The 16,974-nt window shown below is 35.6% G+C and overlaps 1 protein-coding gene and 1 long non-coding RNA gene across 11 annotated transcripts in view; one reads left to right on the top strand and one right to left on the bottom strand.

Moving 5' to 3' along the window:
- The window catches only part of DNM1L (dynamin 1 like), a 38,005-nt gene that overhangs the window by 14,683 nt on the left and 6,348 nt on the right, over positions 1-16,974 (bottom strand). For 2 of the 10 annotated variants that reach the window (XM_071726817.1, XM_071726854.1), the window contains exons 2-9: positions 12,247-12,394; positions 8,772-8,858; positions 6,289-6,327; positions 5,082-5,128; positions 3,927-3,998; positions 3,356-3,442; positions 2,480-2,642; positions 477-597 (exon numbers count right to left, since the gene is read on the bottom strand). In XM_071726817.1, coding sequence (XP_071582918.1) covers positions 477-597; positions 2,480-2,642; positions 3,356-3,442; positions 3,927-3,998; positions 5,082-5,128; positions 6,289-6,327; positions 8,772-8,858; positions 12,247-12,394 — 764 coding nt within the window. The remainder of the gene's footprint in view (positions 1-476; positions 598-2,479; positions 2,643-3,355; positions 3,443-3,926; positions 3,999-5,081; positions 5,129-6,288; positions 6,328-8,771; positions 8,859-12,246; positions 12,395-16,974) is intronic. The other 8 variants (XM_071726863.1, XM_071726889.1, XM_071726836.1 and 5 more) reach the window with 5 other exon arrangements.
- Positions 8,867-16,974, top strand: part of LOC139787651 (uncharacterized) — a 376,416-nt gene continuing 368,308 nt past the window's right edge. Inside the window, exon 1 of the long non-coding RNA XR_011722675.1 lies at positions 8,867-8,896. This is a non-coding gene — a long non-coding RNA (uncharacterized lncRNA). The remainder of the gene's footprint in view (positions 8,897-16,974) is intronic.

The following is a 16,974-nucleotide window of genomic DNA, read 5'->3' as shown; positions in this document are numbered from 1 at the left end:
CTGGGTTTTTTTTTTCATCTTCCTTAAACAATACAGGGTTTTATTTGTTGTTCTGTGTAGCACAGCCAACACATTAGCATGGGTAGCAGCTGTATACAGACTAAGCAATGCTTTTATGAAAACTAAAGGAGTTTTGACCTGGGTAATGTAAAATATTACAATGATCAGTACTATAGCCATATATGTATGCAGTTGGATCCAATGATGAGAAGCAGCCTGCAAGGTAAAAAACAACAATGACAAAAAAAGAATGAAAAAAAAAGAAAAAGGAAAGCAGTAAGGACATTAGTTATTTTAGAAGTGTCCCTGTTCCTCTACAAATGAGCAGTTGGTTGAGTGGAAGAACAACACACAGTCTCAGAAGTTTACTTCAACATTAAATCACCTTATTCTTAGAGCTACATTCACAGTTAAAAAATAACACTTACTTCATATTAACACAGTTTTAAAAATAACATCAACGAGCCCAGACAGACCTGTTCACAACTCCAATGATGCCAAGTTTGACTGGGATCACTCTTCCCATAAGCACATCCATAGCATCAGTACCAGCATCCATGAGATCCAACTTTGTGATAACAGCAAGGGTTCTTCGACCTACCAAAAGAAAAACTCATAGCAATTTGTAGCTAAAACTCAAAGTTCCTCAAACAAACCAGCAAAGACAGCAAAAAACATGTTAATAATCTACCTGGAGGCCCTTGTTAACAGGGGTATTAGAAAGTATTTGCTGGGTATTGCTCCCCACATACATCTGGTTAAAGAAGGTTTAGGTGGCCATGCAGTTTGAAATATCACTCATTGCTGATTCTGACAAACATTTTTGCATACTGCCTAAGGCTAGAAGTATTACTAAGCACTTGTGGAGAAGAGTAGGGCAGACAGGAGACTCACAAGTGTGAGTGGACTGAACTTATTTCTAGCATTTATGTAGGACCAGACTTAAGGGCAATCTGGTTGGAACTGTATTTAAAATACCCTCTACCCACTAGAGAAGATCCTAAAGGAAGCAAGAGGCCCAGTTCCAGCACAGTGCATCAAATGTAGTGGAAAGCTCCAAGAGACTGTGTAGCTTGAAATCCATCCACAGAAGCAGCTCTGGGGGACTTAATTTTGCTAATGAAATTTATCTTCATTTAATATGTGACAATGTTTTCCGAATTAAAACTAGGCTTCATACTGTGGAGGAAAAAGTAACCAAAATTCATTAAATAGGTAAATAGTGCACATCTAAACAGGTAGGCTAACGCACACAGGATTTGTCTGGGACCTTAATATTTCCTGGGCTCCTGGTTCTGAAAAAAATGTGTTTGCCCTTTTTCTTTAAAACATAACACACTTTGAGTCTAAAAATAAACCAGTACCTCAGTGAAATCAGGAGGTTCTTAGGGCCTCAAACTTTCAGATGAATGAAAGTCAGAGTCTATCAACTGTATTATTTCAGGTTCTCGTTACCTGCTGTTATTTCAACAGAACCTGCAGCACAATCTGCAGCTGCAGATCTTTAAGGTCTAGAATTTTGTGAAAGAATCCAGAAAGTCACAGCTGATCATTTATACAGTGGCAAATTAAAAGGAAACATTTTGCTGCCTTGAACCAGGATATTTTGACTAAGTCTGCCAGAAGAAGAGGTTGTCCCTCAAGGTTTATGTGGCTGTGGAACCCATAAAGGCTTAGGCAAACAGACCAAAGCAGGCAAGTTTGAAAACACTCAGGAAACATTATACTTTACAGGAAGAAAAAAAGTGAGGGAAAAGAATGCCAACAGCAAATATTTGCCTATTTTTTCAATATATTTATTTTCCAGGTATACTCTTCCATATTCTTTCAAATCACACACTGCCACTTATTAGTCAACAGTACTGACAGCACTTCCCACAAACAAGAAGCAAGCACCCAGAGGCTTCAGATCTGTTTCAAAATAATTAGGTAAATATGTAATGATATCCTCTTTTTTAGATAAAATCAATTTAGCCAGTCCTGTTGCATAAATGCAGGGAGTAAAAATTGATACTGAGTGTCTATATTAATATTATTTTTACTAAAAGTCACTAAACTAACAGCTAGACAGTCAACTTCTAGATGCCAGATGGTGTATTTTCTCTACTAAAATGAACAGAATTGGACAATAAAACATGAAGTCACCCTAACAGCCCACTGTAAACTATAAAAACAAAAAAATCTCAAAACCCCCAACATTTGGTAATGTCATTTTGCATCTCTGGAAATTGATGAGGTTCTTATGACAAGTAAAATAGTTATTTGGCCTGTTCATAAGCAAGAAATCTATTGGATACTGACACATCACAGCATTGCCTGAGTTGCAGAGACTGCAGCAGCAAGTCTTTAAGCAAGTATTTTGTAGGAAATGCAGTGATATTTGTTTTTCTTACTACTTTTTGCCCAAACTTCAACTTTACGTTAGGATTTATTTTCAAGGGCAACTGAATTACATGATCCATTTTTTCCTTCTGCTTACCATCTGGATCCACCTCCCGGGCAATTTTAAGTGCTTCTGAAGTAGCCATGTCTGTGTTAGCAGCTGTGACTGCCAAAATGATTGAATTTGGATTGCTGATGAACTGAAGGATTAGCTCTCTTATTTGAAGTTCAATGTCCTTAGGCTGATCACCAACAGGCACCTAGAAAAACAACAACACAGAACTGTTTAAAGTTGTATATTTATGCCAGTGTGATGCCTGTCATTGAAAGTTCATACCTTATGCCACAGTATAAGATAGTTTTCCAGCCCTTTGTTTCCCCTTCATGAACAAATACAAAATAAAAGATCTTGAAAAGCATCAAAATCAAAATCTGTCTTACAGAAATAAAAATCAGTTCCAATTATTTGGTACTGTTGTCAAGATAACCACCTGCACGACTGGCAGGCTTGAGTATACATGTGTGCATAGGCAGGGAAAGAAGTCATCTTGTCATGTCCCAGCATATCTTCACTTTATACAGCTTCTTACCCAAAATACTTACACAACTGCTGAAGAAGCAATGGGGACAACATTTTCAAACTTGTTAACTGCACATCTATGTGAAGATACAACTTTGAAACTTCAAGTACTACCTGTTCTATTTAAAAGTGCAGCCTGCACAATGCTTCCAGTCCCTCAGCTGTATATAGGAAGAACTTAAGTGGATCTACCTCTTAAAAGAGTGAAGAGCACCAGAAATGCAAATATTACCCAAGAAGATGGTGACATCTCAAATTCATATAACAACTACTTAACCTGAGGGAAGCTCTTTATCTAACAATACAGAATAATGCCAAAGACTCAACATGCACACCTTTATTTCTAAACACACTGTTCACAATGAGTCAGAAGAAAAGCATTCTGCATCTTACCTTTGTCATTCCAGGTAAATCCACAAGGGTCAGATTAACAACATTAGAAGAAAAAATCTTAAGATGAATAGGTTCAGGACTGATCCCCTAGAAATATGTTAAGAATAAAATTAATTACTATACTGTATTATTTAAAAGCACCCATTAAGAAACCCAAAAGCTGTAGTTTCATACTAGAAAAGCCTTCTTTCATCATACATCTTACAAATACTGGTTGAGAAAAAACAAGCCAGCCACATGTGTCTATCAATTCTCTGGAAGGCATCCTGTCCCCCCCCTCAATATAATGGACAAAAGCTCTTATAGTTCAGTAACTACATAGACATGCAAGAATTTTTTGTGGTATTATTATGGAAGCTCTGAAATAAAGCAATAGTAATTTTCTGTATTTTCTTTTAGCTAAAGTAATTTATCTTACAAACACAGTGAAAAAAATCTCAAGATAGCAAGTAGCATCACTGTGTTCTTCATTAGAATAGTTCAATGCTTTTCACTTTTAGCTGCCAGAACTGCTTAAAAAAGGTTTAAGCAGAAAGAGAATCTTCAGCAAGGCAAAGATTCAAACATTTACCTTATTATTTCCTGAAATCCTCTCCGTTTCATTTTCTATTTCCTGACGAATTTCATCGAAGTCTGTATAGATCTAAAGTATGGAAGAAAAAAAAAATGTTTAAAAATATATCAAAGATAGTACACACATAACCTACTTGCAAAATAACACTACTTCACTAAGAGATGGTGAAAAACTCTGTGCATACAGAAGGTGAGAAAAAATAAGAATTACTATAAGCCCCTAAGCTAATGCTAACAGCTGTCACCAGTGCCAAAAATTACAGAAATTAGAATGTTGCTATTTAATCCGTTGATTAATACTGTGAGATGTCAGTTATTAGCACTTATTACTCCATCAATGTCAGACAAGGTATACCATTCCTCTAAAGAGAATTTCAAATACTGAATTCTATTTCTAATCTAGTTGCAGTCCTCCAAAGTTAATAAATGACATGTAGCCTAAACCCATTCTCATCTTGAAGAGGACAAAGAACAAGGACAAAGTTTTACATCAAAATTTTTCTACTCTTGTCAAATCTATTCCCTTCAATCAATCCAAAATAACCTGGGACAAAGCTAGCTTTGCACAGGTTTCCTCTCCAGATTTCCTTCAATGTCTAGCACTCCCTAGATGTTCAGTAATAAACACTTAAATAATTCATCTGCCAACAAAAGAAGATAACTGTCTTCAAATGAAGAATTAAGCTTTGACTCTCTTTTTGAAGTCCTAGGTCATCTCAAGTTTCCACTTCTGGCCCTTGATGAGCATTAGGCTCTTCCTTCCTCTTCAAAGCTTTCTAATGAATTTTAGAAGTAGCCAGTTCTTCAGTGTACTGACATGGTTTGTGATTATATACTTCCTTGTCTTTGCAATTTCCATTCTAATTTCACAAATGCATAAAAAAAAAAAAAAAGAAAAATCAGCAAATTGGCACATAAAGAATTAAGTCACAGACAACCATTGATAAATTCTAAAGTCTTAAAGTTCAAAATAATGTTTCCAGAGGTTTTCTAGTCATAAAAAGCAAATCAGAAAATCTTCAGTGCTCTGGCATTGAGAACAATAGGCAGAATAACCTCCTATTTGGAAAAGTCAAGGGATAAGATACATAATTAAGGACATCTATGACAGCATATTTATGACAGTGCTGCTCCATTATCAGAATAAACATACCTTATTTTTGGTATGAAGAAATTTACCCCACTCTTCAGCATCTATCTCTGAAAACAAAGAATTGACATGAGGAAGAAGAAGCAAAAAGTTTCAATGACAATTTTCCAAGAGCCTGTTTGCTGTAAACTACAATGTGATTTATTTTTTTCAAGCAGCAATATTAAAAGTAGTCTGCTTTCTACTGTTACATATTAAATAGCTTAGTACAAATACATTTAATATTCTAGTTATGATACTGCTTACTTAAACATAGCTTCTCTGTCTTTTTAGTATTAGACAAGGTCCACCTTCTTAATTGTGATTGAGCCAATCAGCTGTTCTACCATTTTTCAGAAATTATCTAGTCCATTAAAAACAGCTTGTAACAAAAAACAAATTAATTATTAGCAACAGCTTTTAAAAAAAATCTGAAAAAATACAAGCTTTTAGCATCTTTTCTTTACCATGCAAGTGAGATTAAATTACAGCTGAAAGAAAAAGTTAGAAAAACCTGTAGAACCAAAACCAAGCAAACAGAAAACAGGCAAGAATTCTGCATAACAGTGAAGTCTCAGGAGAACATGTCTCATCCCAAATCTGTCAAAGACCAAGCATCTTAACTCTTGTCAATCATCACTGATGTCCAAAATTACTTGGGAGCTATTCAGGAACAGTCCCAGAAACAGCAAAGAAGGTCTTGTCAATTCCTGTTTCATAGCACAGGCAGCAGTTCGAGTGACACAGTGAGAAACTCACACTTCCACAACTTAAGTTTCCAAGGATTACCATTAGGTTCCATTTCAAATTTTTAGTGTGTGGCAATTTCCTGCCTGCTCCCCGATATGGCTATCTGGTCTGAAAGAATAGTCTACAGGAAATCTGTATATCTGGCAAACAAGCTGCTTATCCTCAATGAAGTTACCCTTCAAAACATTTTTTCTGCTTAATTTTCAATATATTGATCAATCGAGATTTTTTTTAAAAGGATTTGGGAATTAAGAGTGCAGGAAAAGAGCAACAGCATGGAAGCAAAAAAATCATCTCATTCGGGTCAGAAAACTTAAAATCAACCAGATCACAAGACTCAGCAAAATAATCTATCAACACATTAGCCAAAGTGTAAAAGGAAAAGTGTAATCAACAATAAAGTGGCATGAAATGTATGCAGTTAGTGTACATAAGCATGCACTTTATGCGTAGGGAGAAAAAGCAAGTGGATAAAGGCAACCTTTAGAAAGGTGTCTTGGATTTTTCCATGTAGCAGGGTCTGCAGTTAAAGAGAAACAGCATTGAATGATGTTTACAATTTTTAATCATGTTTAATATAGTATTTTATTAACTTTCTATACCAGACTGTGTTACAAAGTTGCATGCAGACAGATACGCATGCTGTTCTACTGCTGATGAGAATGTCTAACACCTTAACAATATGCACAGAAATAAGACCTTAACTAAACAGTTACAAATTATGACTACGAATCAGATATTTATTTACTTGATTATGACTTTATAGCTATTCATAAAATTCCAATAGCACACAATCTCTGAACACAGAAAACAGCACCGTTGGGTTATGGAAAGCTGAATTTATTTGGAAAATATATTTCTCACTATTTGTTCATGGCAAGAACAAGAAAGTGTAAGGAAACATTTTTATGTCATTGGAAGCAATATTACTGTGTAGGAAATAAATCTGAGGCTTGCATCAATCTTTCTAATGCTAAATTTAAAAAAAATTATGCCAGTTCTGGGACATATTTAAGTACAGACAACATTAGGTATCACTCTTCCAAACTTCTATTATGGAAAACACATTACAAAACTTTTTATTGAAGAGTTGATGAGGTTACACTCTGTGTTTTTATGTGATACCAGTACAGCACCATGAAAGTGCAACAATTAAAAAAAACTGGTGAAGACATTCATGGCATGTGCCTGCTAGGCAAAAAATCCAAGCAGCACAACAACAATTTATCAGTTTCAGAAGCCTACTACACCTGGGGAGTTATTTAAATGTCTTGCTCAAGTGGGTAAGTCAAAAGTTTATCATCAGTATGATGATTTAGATGGGCTGGAAAAAATTTAAAAGACAAACTACTTTTATCCTTACTGTTCTGCAGGCACATAAGCTACGAAGAATCCATTGTTAAAGGCAGCTTTTACTAGTATTTGTTAGTAAATAGGCAAAAATGCATACCAGTCTCCAAAGAAAGTGCAAAATGAAAAGGCTCATTAATTCCAAGTTATTAAGCAAGTTTAAGTTTATTTTTAGTGCAGAGGAAATATAGCAAAATTTGTATGCAGAAAGAACAACAGTATTTTCAAAATTGTATTGCTCATGTCCTCTTAAAAACTGAATTTAAGAAAGTAAAGACAGGCATAAAGCCAAGAAGAAGATAGAGCACAATACTGCCACCACTAAATTTGAAATACATGGGTTGAGCACTTTCTTGTTATATCCTTCCTGTGAAGATAATATCCTCCTAAAACATGCTGTTTCAGTCTTAAATTACTAGTTTTGCAGTGGCATAAGAATTTGCAGCCAGGTACTGGGCTTAGTTCTATTTATTAAAAAATGATTTCTTAAAGTGTAATTTCGTTATCTTTTTCTTTTTTAAATACATTCTAGCCAGAGGCATTGCATTTTAACTTAACCTCTATCCATAAAAAAAGAATTTAAAGTTTTTTTAAGCTTAAACAAGCCTCCGGTTTTCTTTACTAAACACAACACAAAGAAAATTGAAGCCATGATAAATGGCTTAGTCTTAACCTCAGTCTTAGTGCACATTGAAAAAAAAGAAAAAAAACCAAGCAGTAAAGGAATAAATATTCCTGAGGCACAAAGAAAAATCTCATCTGGTCAAAGTATACATTTTAAAAATTTGATTTTATGCAGCAGGGAAACTCTTGCCCCACTCTTTGAGGAAGTCTGTACTGACACTTCTTTATATCTGGGAAAAAATTTCCCCCTACTTTAACTTAATGCACAGGAGCTTTTAGGAAAGGAGAAAGGATTTGCATTACTCATAATGCAGGATGCTCAAGGCAAGGAGAAAATCTTTTAATTCACCTATATTCAACAGCCCAGTGTTCTGATTCACATGTAGAACATTGTTTTTTACCACTACTTTCACTAACAAATCAGTCTTCCCCTGGTTATGTTACTTCATGGCAAAACTTTTCAGGCAAAACTGTGTAGGTGAATTAATTTCCTGATTGCATTCAAGATTCACTTCTAGATAAAAGCATGAAGAAATGACATTTTGGTCATTATAAAATCAATTCATACATATTAGCAGAAATCATTAAAACAGCTGACAACAAACATCCTGCCTTTCAAAAAAATATCTTCTGAATAAAGCAACAGTCTTTTCTGGCTTTTCTTATCTTGAAGTGAGATCTGAAAACTTTAATTAATATACTAGAAAGCCAGATATAATTACAGTATTTTTCTCAGGACTGCCCTACACTAAATTGTTATTTTTTATCTCCTAAGCTGCAATGCTCCTTTAAGAAGCTCAAATACAGTACAATACTGCCTGATTTCTGTTATTCAGGGATCTCTTCTCCCTTTGTAGATCAGTAGAATTGTTCTTCATACACAATGGGAGCAGAATGAAGCTGTTAGGAGTCATAAAAGTCTATCAGCATGGCAACAAAAACTTCAAATACTAAAAAGGACAAAAATCAGCAAAGGATGTACAATTTTACCTGTTTTCCTAGCTTTTTCTTTTCCTTCACAGCTCTTAGACCCATTTGAACTCTTTTTTCTCCCCATTACCTCATCCTTTCCTAGCTCTCCAAGTAAAAACAAAAAAAAAAAAAAAAAAAGCCAAGTTATGAAAAAAACACACACACACATCACCCAATCCCTTCTTTATGTTGTACCATTTTTTCCATCCTTGACACTAACTAGATGGAAAGCTCTTTTAAATGAAAGTTCTTTTCCTCTTAAGCTTCTACAAAGTTACGTGAAAAGAAGCAGCCCAATATTGTTTGGGAGCTAGGAGTAAGATGCTCCTAGTTCTAGAATAGAGAGAAAAAAGCAGACAAAACAGTGTTGATTTAGCAAGCAAGAGAGCTGTCTTAATTATTCCTGTGTTCCATCTCAGTTATATCAGATCAGAATTTGGAAAATGTTCAGCTTCCTATCTTTGCCAAAAAGAATTTACTAATTGACCATTCCTGTTTCCTCCTCTTTTCCATTCCCATTTGTTAAATGGGTAAATTACTAGAAGAGGTCTTAGCTACAAGGCAAATTTAATAATTCAAGAGACCACAGCCAGTTCTCTCACAAATGCTGCTCCTCTTACAATTTGATAAAAGAACACCACAGCGTGGTATCACCACACCAAACACTCCATATGTGCTGAATCACTAGAGGCTAACAATAAACAGCAAAAGCATAACAAGAACATTTCCTTCACAGCAAAGCACACCCATCTGTAGGAGTTATGTATCAATCTGAAATACTATGTTAGGAAAACACAGCACTTCATATTTAATGGAAAATTCATCTCTCCACTACTGTCTTGATTTATTGCAGTGACCACTGTAAAAGGAGATCACATAGCTCATCACTGACTTTAAAGATCACCTCTGCTTGTCCTCAGTGTTAAAAAACTCATTTTCCTCATGATAAAAACCAGAGGTTCAAATATTTGGCTGCAACTCTTTACAACTCTTTCCCAATGAACTCAAAAGTAATTTTTTTTTTTAATTAAACAAACAAAGAAGCAAAAAAGCTAAATCTAACCCAAACCTAACAACCGAAAACCCTAAGCTGATACGAACCGATAATCTTTGGCAGTTCACATGCATCATAAGATGTCAAAATTAAGCTATTGGGGAGAGACAATTTTTCCTTCACATCACCTTCACATTAAGACAAGGCAATTGTCCAAGCTGAAAGGAATACCAGAGCAATCCAAAGTACTCTGTGTTAAGAGCTGGAAAGCTTTCTGGATTCAAACACTCAGAGAGAGGTAAAACTCAAGCTTATAGGAACCACAGACTAGTATTATTTTTAAATGGTGTATTCCTATGTAATACTAGTACATATAAAGAGCAAGCATCAGGATGGATAGAAGTGACATCACAAAACAGAAAACACAGAACAAAGAGGCAGTTGCACAAAAGTATCTGTGCACACAAAGAGTTAATTATAAGCACATTTAGAAAGCAGCATGCCAAGAGACTGTTATTCATTCTCTTGTCCAATATTCAACTGATAAAAAAGATAGCCCTCATCCGGCTCCATTTTTTTTCTGCAAGACTATATAGATTTGCCTCTGGTAAATCCCAAACACGTATTTAACCATACCTCACCATTCACCTCAAAACAAAAAAAGATCTCTAATACTCTAGTGACTTAGTACAAAGTCAGACAGCATAGCCAGGATAAGAGATTGACATCTCTTTTTTTTCCTTCCAAGCTACTTGAACCCATCTTCTTAAATGTAACAGCACAGTCTGCACATATGCTAAACCACATCAGTAACAAAACCATTTAGACCACAATTTTCCTGAATTTGGAAGTAGTTTCAAATCCAATTGACAAGTCATAAAGGTTTGTTTGTTCGTACCAAATAAGCCCACGTTTCTCTCAAAGGAACATCAAGAAGAGATTATAACATGTTCATCTTACAAATTGCTTTTTTCCCCCAAAGATCTAAATGGGACTTATACATTTTACTTTAGCTCAACATCCTTAGGCAATATCATTATCCCATTTTAAATTTGAAATCTGAAGCCCCAGATCAAATGCAACCTACAACAGAAAGGTTCTGCTTTGACTCAGAACACTCTCAATTATAAAATCATCCTTTATACCCATAAAGTCACAGAGCAGAACAAAATCATATTTTATCTTATACAACCCAGAACCAAAGCACTCTGAAAAGTACTAGAAACTATACACTGCAAAATTTAAGTAATGTAAAACCACATTTAGAGATCAAACGTGCCACTTCTAAAAGGTTGCCCAGAGAATCTCTGAATTCCCCACCCTTACAGGTTTAAGACCCAACTAGATAAAGCCCAAAGCAATCTGGTCTTGAGTTCAGATTTGGCCCTTTTTTGATGAGTAGGTTAGACTTGAGACCTCCTGAGATCATTTCCAACCTGAAACGTCCTACAATATCTCACAATCCAGCACACTCTGGGTTGCACACTGAAAGTTCTTAATTATTATGAACTCTAATTGTTCACTACTTGTGGCAATAATGAAAACTGGAGCTTAAACCATTTAAACTGCACAGTATTTGTAACTATTCTTCAGAAATAAAAGGCCATAAAAATTACATGAAAACAAACACTGTAGGCAACTTCTGGTATCTTCATTTACAACTGCCTGGAATAAATTAAAAAAAAAATTGAACAAAATTGTTATTATTAACTATAGCCCACGTTTATCACTCCGATAAAATCCTGTGTGCTTTTTGCTGTCTACATCAAAAAGATAAAATTTATCTTACAATAAGAAGGTAGCTATGCCCCCACTGTTCTTCCATAAGATCAAGAGCACTGGTTAGTATATAATGAGCATTTAAACTCTCAAGGGACAACTGAGATTACTTTCTTGATCTGCTAAATATAATATAAAAACACTACAGAAGACAAAAGCTTCAAAACAGACACAAGCATTCAAATTAGACAACATTTAAATATTGTTCTTGGTGTGCATGGAATACTGTGCCCATTAAAGCAGCATCTGTAAGCTACAGAACACACTCATTAAATTTTTTGTCTATTACAAGTTTGCTTTCAGTTCTCCTTCTTCTGCTCTATTTAGAACTTAGCAATTTCCTAACTTTCTAAAGTATCACATACTCATCCCCACAGAGTAAAACCTTATTTATATAGCAGCAGAGTAGAAGAAAACAAACACTAGAAAATCATTATCATAACTGAAATGCTTTTTTTGCCTGCTAAGAAAAACTTAAAGGAACACTTTAAGGAACACTTAAAACATTAAAGGTATTTTCAATATCCAAAATACTTTGACTTCAAGACATTTGTTAAATGGACAAGACAGATATGACAACAGCTGTGTTTCCTTCCAGGTAAATTTAAAAAAGCACATTCAAGTTTTAAGATTACAACAACTTATTTTCCAAACAAATAAACAAGATAGACTAAAAGTCTCTGTCCTACCAGGCAAAACACACTCTTGGATCACACTTACCATTTTCATCCCCAGCTGTTTTCCGACCATCCTCTGGGGAAACGTGCACCAGCTGCAGGATAAGGGGTCTCCGGGTGACAACTCCAGTACCTCGTGGGAGCAGATCCCTCCCCACAAGACTTTCCAACACAGAACTCTTTCCACTGCTCTGAAAATTGGAATACAGCTACATGATTTTCTTAAACATGAAAATGCTGTAATAGTTTAAGTTTTCTTCCATAACTCCTTCAAGCAATGCTCTATTTTGTCCTCTATTACACAGAGGCCAAAAGAGCAGCTGATAGACTCACTGCATCTAACACAGCAGTAGCACAGCACACTGCATAAGCACTACAGGACACACGTCTCCTCTAAACCAGTACCTGGATAAACTTTCTTGGGATACTTAAAAGCCATGTCGGATAGATGTATTTCTATGTCTTAAGGATAAATTAAACAAATCGTAAGTTTTTGAAAATTTCATATCCTATTTAACCTTTTCTACCCCAAATTTTAATCACTCCGGAAGCATTTATAAAACAGGAAAAAATTGTTTTTCTTTATAATAGTCAGAAGGATATTCTGTATCTTCTATGTTAAGTGAAACACCTAACACTTCACTCTGTAGACTAAGGAATTTAAAATTCTGTTAGTATTAACATGGGCTAGCCATGTCAATATTAACAGGAGCATTAAAAGATATTAACTATGAACACTCAAGTACATTAAACTATTACAACTTCGTAGCCCTTTCAGTTTGCTTTTTTGGTACATTGTACTGTATCAGCTTCATAAGTGCAGATATTGGTTTATCCTTTAAATATATAAACAGACATTGTTTTCTAATTGCCTCTCCAGTTGTGTGTATGTGTATATTTTAAAGTACTTACAAGTGAATTGACTGCAAACATCTATCAAGAGACAAGAGGGCACGGTCTCAAGTTGTGCCAGGGGAGGTTTAGGTTGGACATTAGAAAGAATTTCTTTACTGAGAGGGTGATCAGGCATTGGAATGGGCTGCCCAGGGAAGTGGTGGATTCTCCATCCCTGGAGATATTTAAAAAGAGACTGGATGTGGCACTCAGTGCCATGGTCTGGTAACTGCAGTGGTAGTGGATCAAGGGTTGGACTTGATGATCTCTGAGGTCCCTTCCAACCCAGACGATTCTATGATTCTATGATCTACATAGTAACAAACTGTAAGAAGTTGCAAAATACTTAACGGCTGTGAAATTACAAATTGGCTTTTAAAGTATATGCCTAAAATGTTCTCCTGTAGCACTTCAGAATAAACCCGGCTACACAGTCCAATAAGCAGCTGTGAACACATAGGTTTTAAAAGTGATTCAAGACTACTACCATGTTAAAACCAACAATAAACGACATTCCAATAGATATCAACACAGTACTTGGAAAGACCTTTAAGATTTTTGTCTTTTCAATATAACTGTATTAAACTTTTCACCAGAAAAATCTCCATTAGTGTGCCGTGAAAAGCCTGCTCTGAAAATCATTGCCTTCAGCTAGGAAATATTTCTACATTAATGCTTTAACCAAACAATACTCATAAAAAAACAAACAGCCCAACAACCAAGCAACAGATGCTTTTAAGAGATAGAACGTGCATTACTGTTACACAACCTCAACCCAGCTTACCAGTTCTGAATGAACAGAATCAAGCTTCAGATCAGTCATGAAATGAAAACACAGCCCAGCATAATATGAAACAAATGTCAAATACCTTTTAAATATCATACAGTTAGTGAAAATTTAGGTGACTTTTCTAAAAATAAAAAAATAGATCAGCAGAGATAAGGTAACACAGCACTAATAAACAGGACATTTGTACTAGTGCTGTCAGAAAAGGCAGGAACACATTACGTGACAGAATTATAACTTAGGAAAACAGGGCTTGTATGCAGAAGATGAAATAAAATACAAGGCCAAACCCCTAAAAAGCTGTAACAATTAAAAAAAATTAATGCCTTCTTTTCTTCTAACATTTCACTGTTTAACTCTGCCTTATAGCATAGGAAAAATGCTGTTCTATCAATGCCATTTGTGTGAATAGGTAACAAACCAATAGAGATTGTGAATATTTTTCCAAGAAAATATAAGTCAAATTTGACAGCAGTGAGGTCAACTGTCTAGAAAAACTAGGGAGAAGGACAGGGTCACAAGAAACAGAAAAATAGTATTTTTAAAATTTTTTTACTTCAAGAGACTCCCCTAGAATGTGGTTAATAACTTATCTTCTTCAACTGACCTCTCCAACCAACTCTGGCTACCTTTCATTCAAGGACAGGACATTGGGAACTGAAACCTTACCAAAGAGTAAATGAAAAACAATCTGGCCAAAGCACAAACTAGCTTGGGAAAGCCTCCCTGAGTGAGGTCCTGTTGAAGCACATTTCTGAAGAATTACTGATAACACAGAATGCAAAAAATCATAAATTTCAGAGTGCCAAACAAGAAATCACTTCTGCCTGCTCAAAAAGGTGAGACATGATAAAGGTTCATCAGCTGCATGCGGAAAAAATAACAAAACCACCAGGGTTTTAATTATTAAAAATATTTGAAATATTTCTTGAGCAAAATTTCTTACACATGTGCAGAATGATGACTCAGTTTCAAAGGGCTGAAGGTGAGATTTGGATGAAGTGGCTTCTCCTGAACATGTAATTGAAGTAGAGAAGGGAGAGTAATAGCTGTAAGTCCTTAACAAGAACCCCCACCAACAAAAAACTAAAATCCATGGTACAAGTGCACATTACTGCTCATTTTTGGTCTTAAAAGTGGTACTGCAGGCAGCTGACATGGGCATACTCCAAACAATGCATGGAACTAAAACACTACCTTTTACACTGCTCTCACAGTTGCCTTTGGATGTAGAAGGAACAATTTGGATCCTTTGCAAATATGAAGTCATACATAGGATGAGACACTACTCTACACTTCAGGAAATTTGTTTCAAATTGCATTACATTCCCTTATTAAAGTCATCTGTTCTTGGAACATAATACAGCATCTAATGATGCATCCCTTAACCCAGCCTCAATACATATCCATTACTAAGAATTGTCTGGGAACATGGTAAGGAAAGCAATAAACACAAAGCTGACCTTTTTCTGCCAGTGAGGGTGAAGTGATATGGGTCTGTCCAGAATACAAATTCAGTTAAGCCAGTCCTTTATACAACAGATACAGATTGAAAATAATACCAATTACCAAAGGTACCATAGAACTTTTAGGTGTAAGTCTGGAGCAGCAGCATATTTGTTTTGTCACCCCATTGGAATGCTCGTCACAGACTGAAATCCATTAATTTATTTCATGTTAGATCCAGAAAAGCATTAATAAATTGTAACCTTTTGTGGCAGCTCAGTTAGGTTTTCCTCTGGACCCTAATACCTGATTGGAATTTGAAGTATCTATAAGCTGCGATATTTAGAGGAATTTTATCTAGATTGCTCAGAGAAAAAAAAAAAAAAAAAAAGAAGCAACTACAGGAGCATCTTGCTGTCTGTTGCTTCTTTAACCACTGTATCAAAGTTCCACACTGAGTGTTTTAACTGTTCTGTTAACTATCATCTGTCTCATCTGTGTCAAATAACACCCAGATGGTAAAACTTTTTCCCAGAAGTACTGATAGGAAGAGATGATGCACACAGGAATTAAATATTTTAATTCAATACACACTGACAGTACATATGATGTAAAGCTTATCAGCTTTTTCATTGCCTCTTTAAGAGTTACATTTTCATCACTGTCAACATAATCCACAGGCCAGTCTAAAGCAATCAAGGATGAACACCAGAATAACAGAAATGTTTGCACACTTACTCTCACATATTAAAAAGCTGAAATCTCTTAAGAACTGTGATCCACTCCAAAAAGCAAAAAGCCAGCAAGTCTACTGTCTGACAGTCCTAATGATATTTCATCTGATTCATTTCTTCTTTACTTGTCCCTGCATACTTCAACTGTGTACATTTCTTAACTTTCAAAAGGCTTTTCCTCCTATCCATTATGCTAATTCTCATGAGAAAATATGATTTTTCATCTACTGTAATACTAACCACATTTTTCAAGAATTCAGTAGCAGCAGAGAGCAGTGCTTGCTCTATAATTGTCCAGCTTCATTAACAGCAAGAGATGATACTTTCAAAAACACTTCAGGGTTGTTGAGAAGCCAAATGGAAGCGTCTTTGTACAGGAAATTCTGAAGTAAGACCATGAACAACCAATCACACTAATCCCAAACATTCACTTCACTGGCTTTCTTGTTCTTTTTCCAAGTGCCCAATGGGATTCTTAATTTTAGAAGACATGAACCCTATACCTAACAGCGTGCAAAGAGGCCTCCTCCTTACCCAAAAAGAGAGCCGTGACACAATCTCTCTTCTACTATTGATAGTTACCCTTCACTTTGATCCCTGTCTATAGGTACAAAGATCTAGAAGACCCTGCTGGTGAAGAAAAAAAGCAAAGAAAGCACCAATTCCCTCAGCTTTGACCATATTCACTGTCACTAAAACACCTGACACAGTCAGTAGTGAGCCCGTATTTTCCTTCTCTTTTTTCTTAACTGCTTATGCAGTGCTGGAAATTCTTCCTATAGCCTTTGATGTCCCTTACCAGTTTCAACTCCAGTGGAATGTTGGTTTCCTTATTACAGTTTCTGCATATGCAAGCAGCATTTTTATATCCTTGAGCTAGCTTGTCCTCACTTCTTCTTGATGCACAAGT

This window comes from Heliangelus exortis, chromosome 1 (assembly GCF_036169615.1).
Source record: "Heliangelus exortis chromosome 1, bHelExo1.hap1, whole genome shotgun sequence".
NCBI classification, from domain to species: domain Eukaryota; kingdom Metazoa; phylum Chordata; class Aves; order Apodiformes; family Trochilidae; genus Heliangelus; species Heliangelus exortis.
The sequence above is the reverse complement of the archived record's forward strand: the minus strand, read 5'-3'. Positions and strand labels throughout refer to the sequence as shown.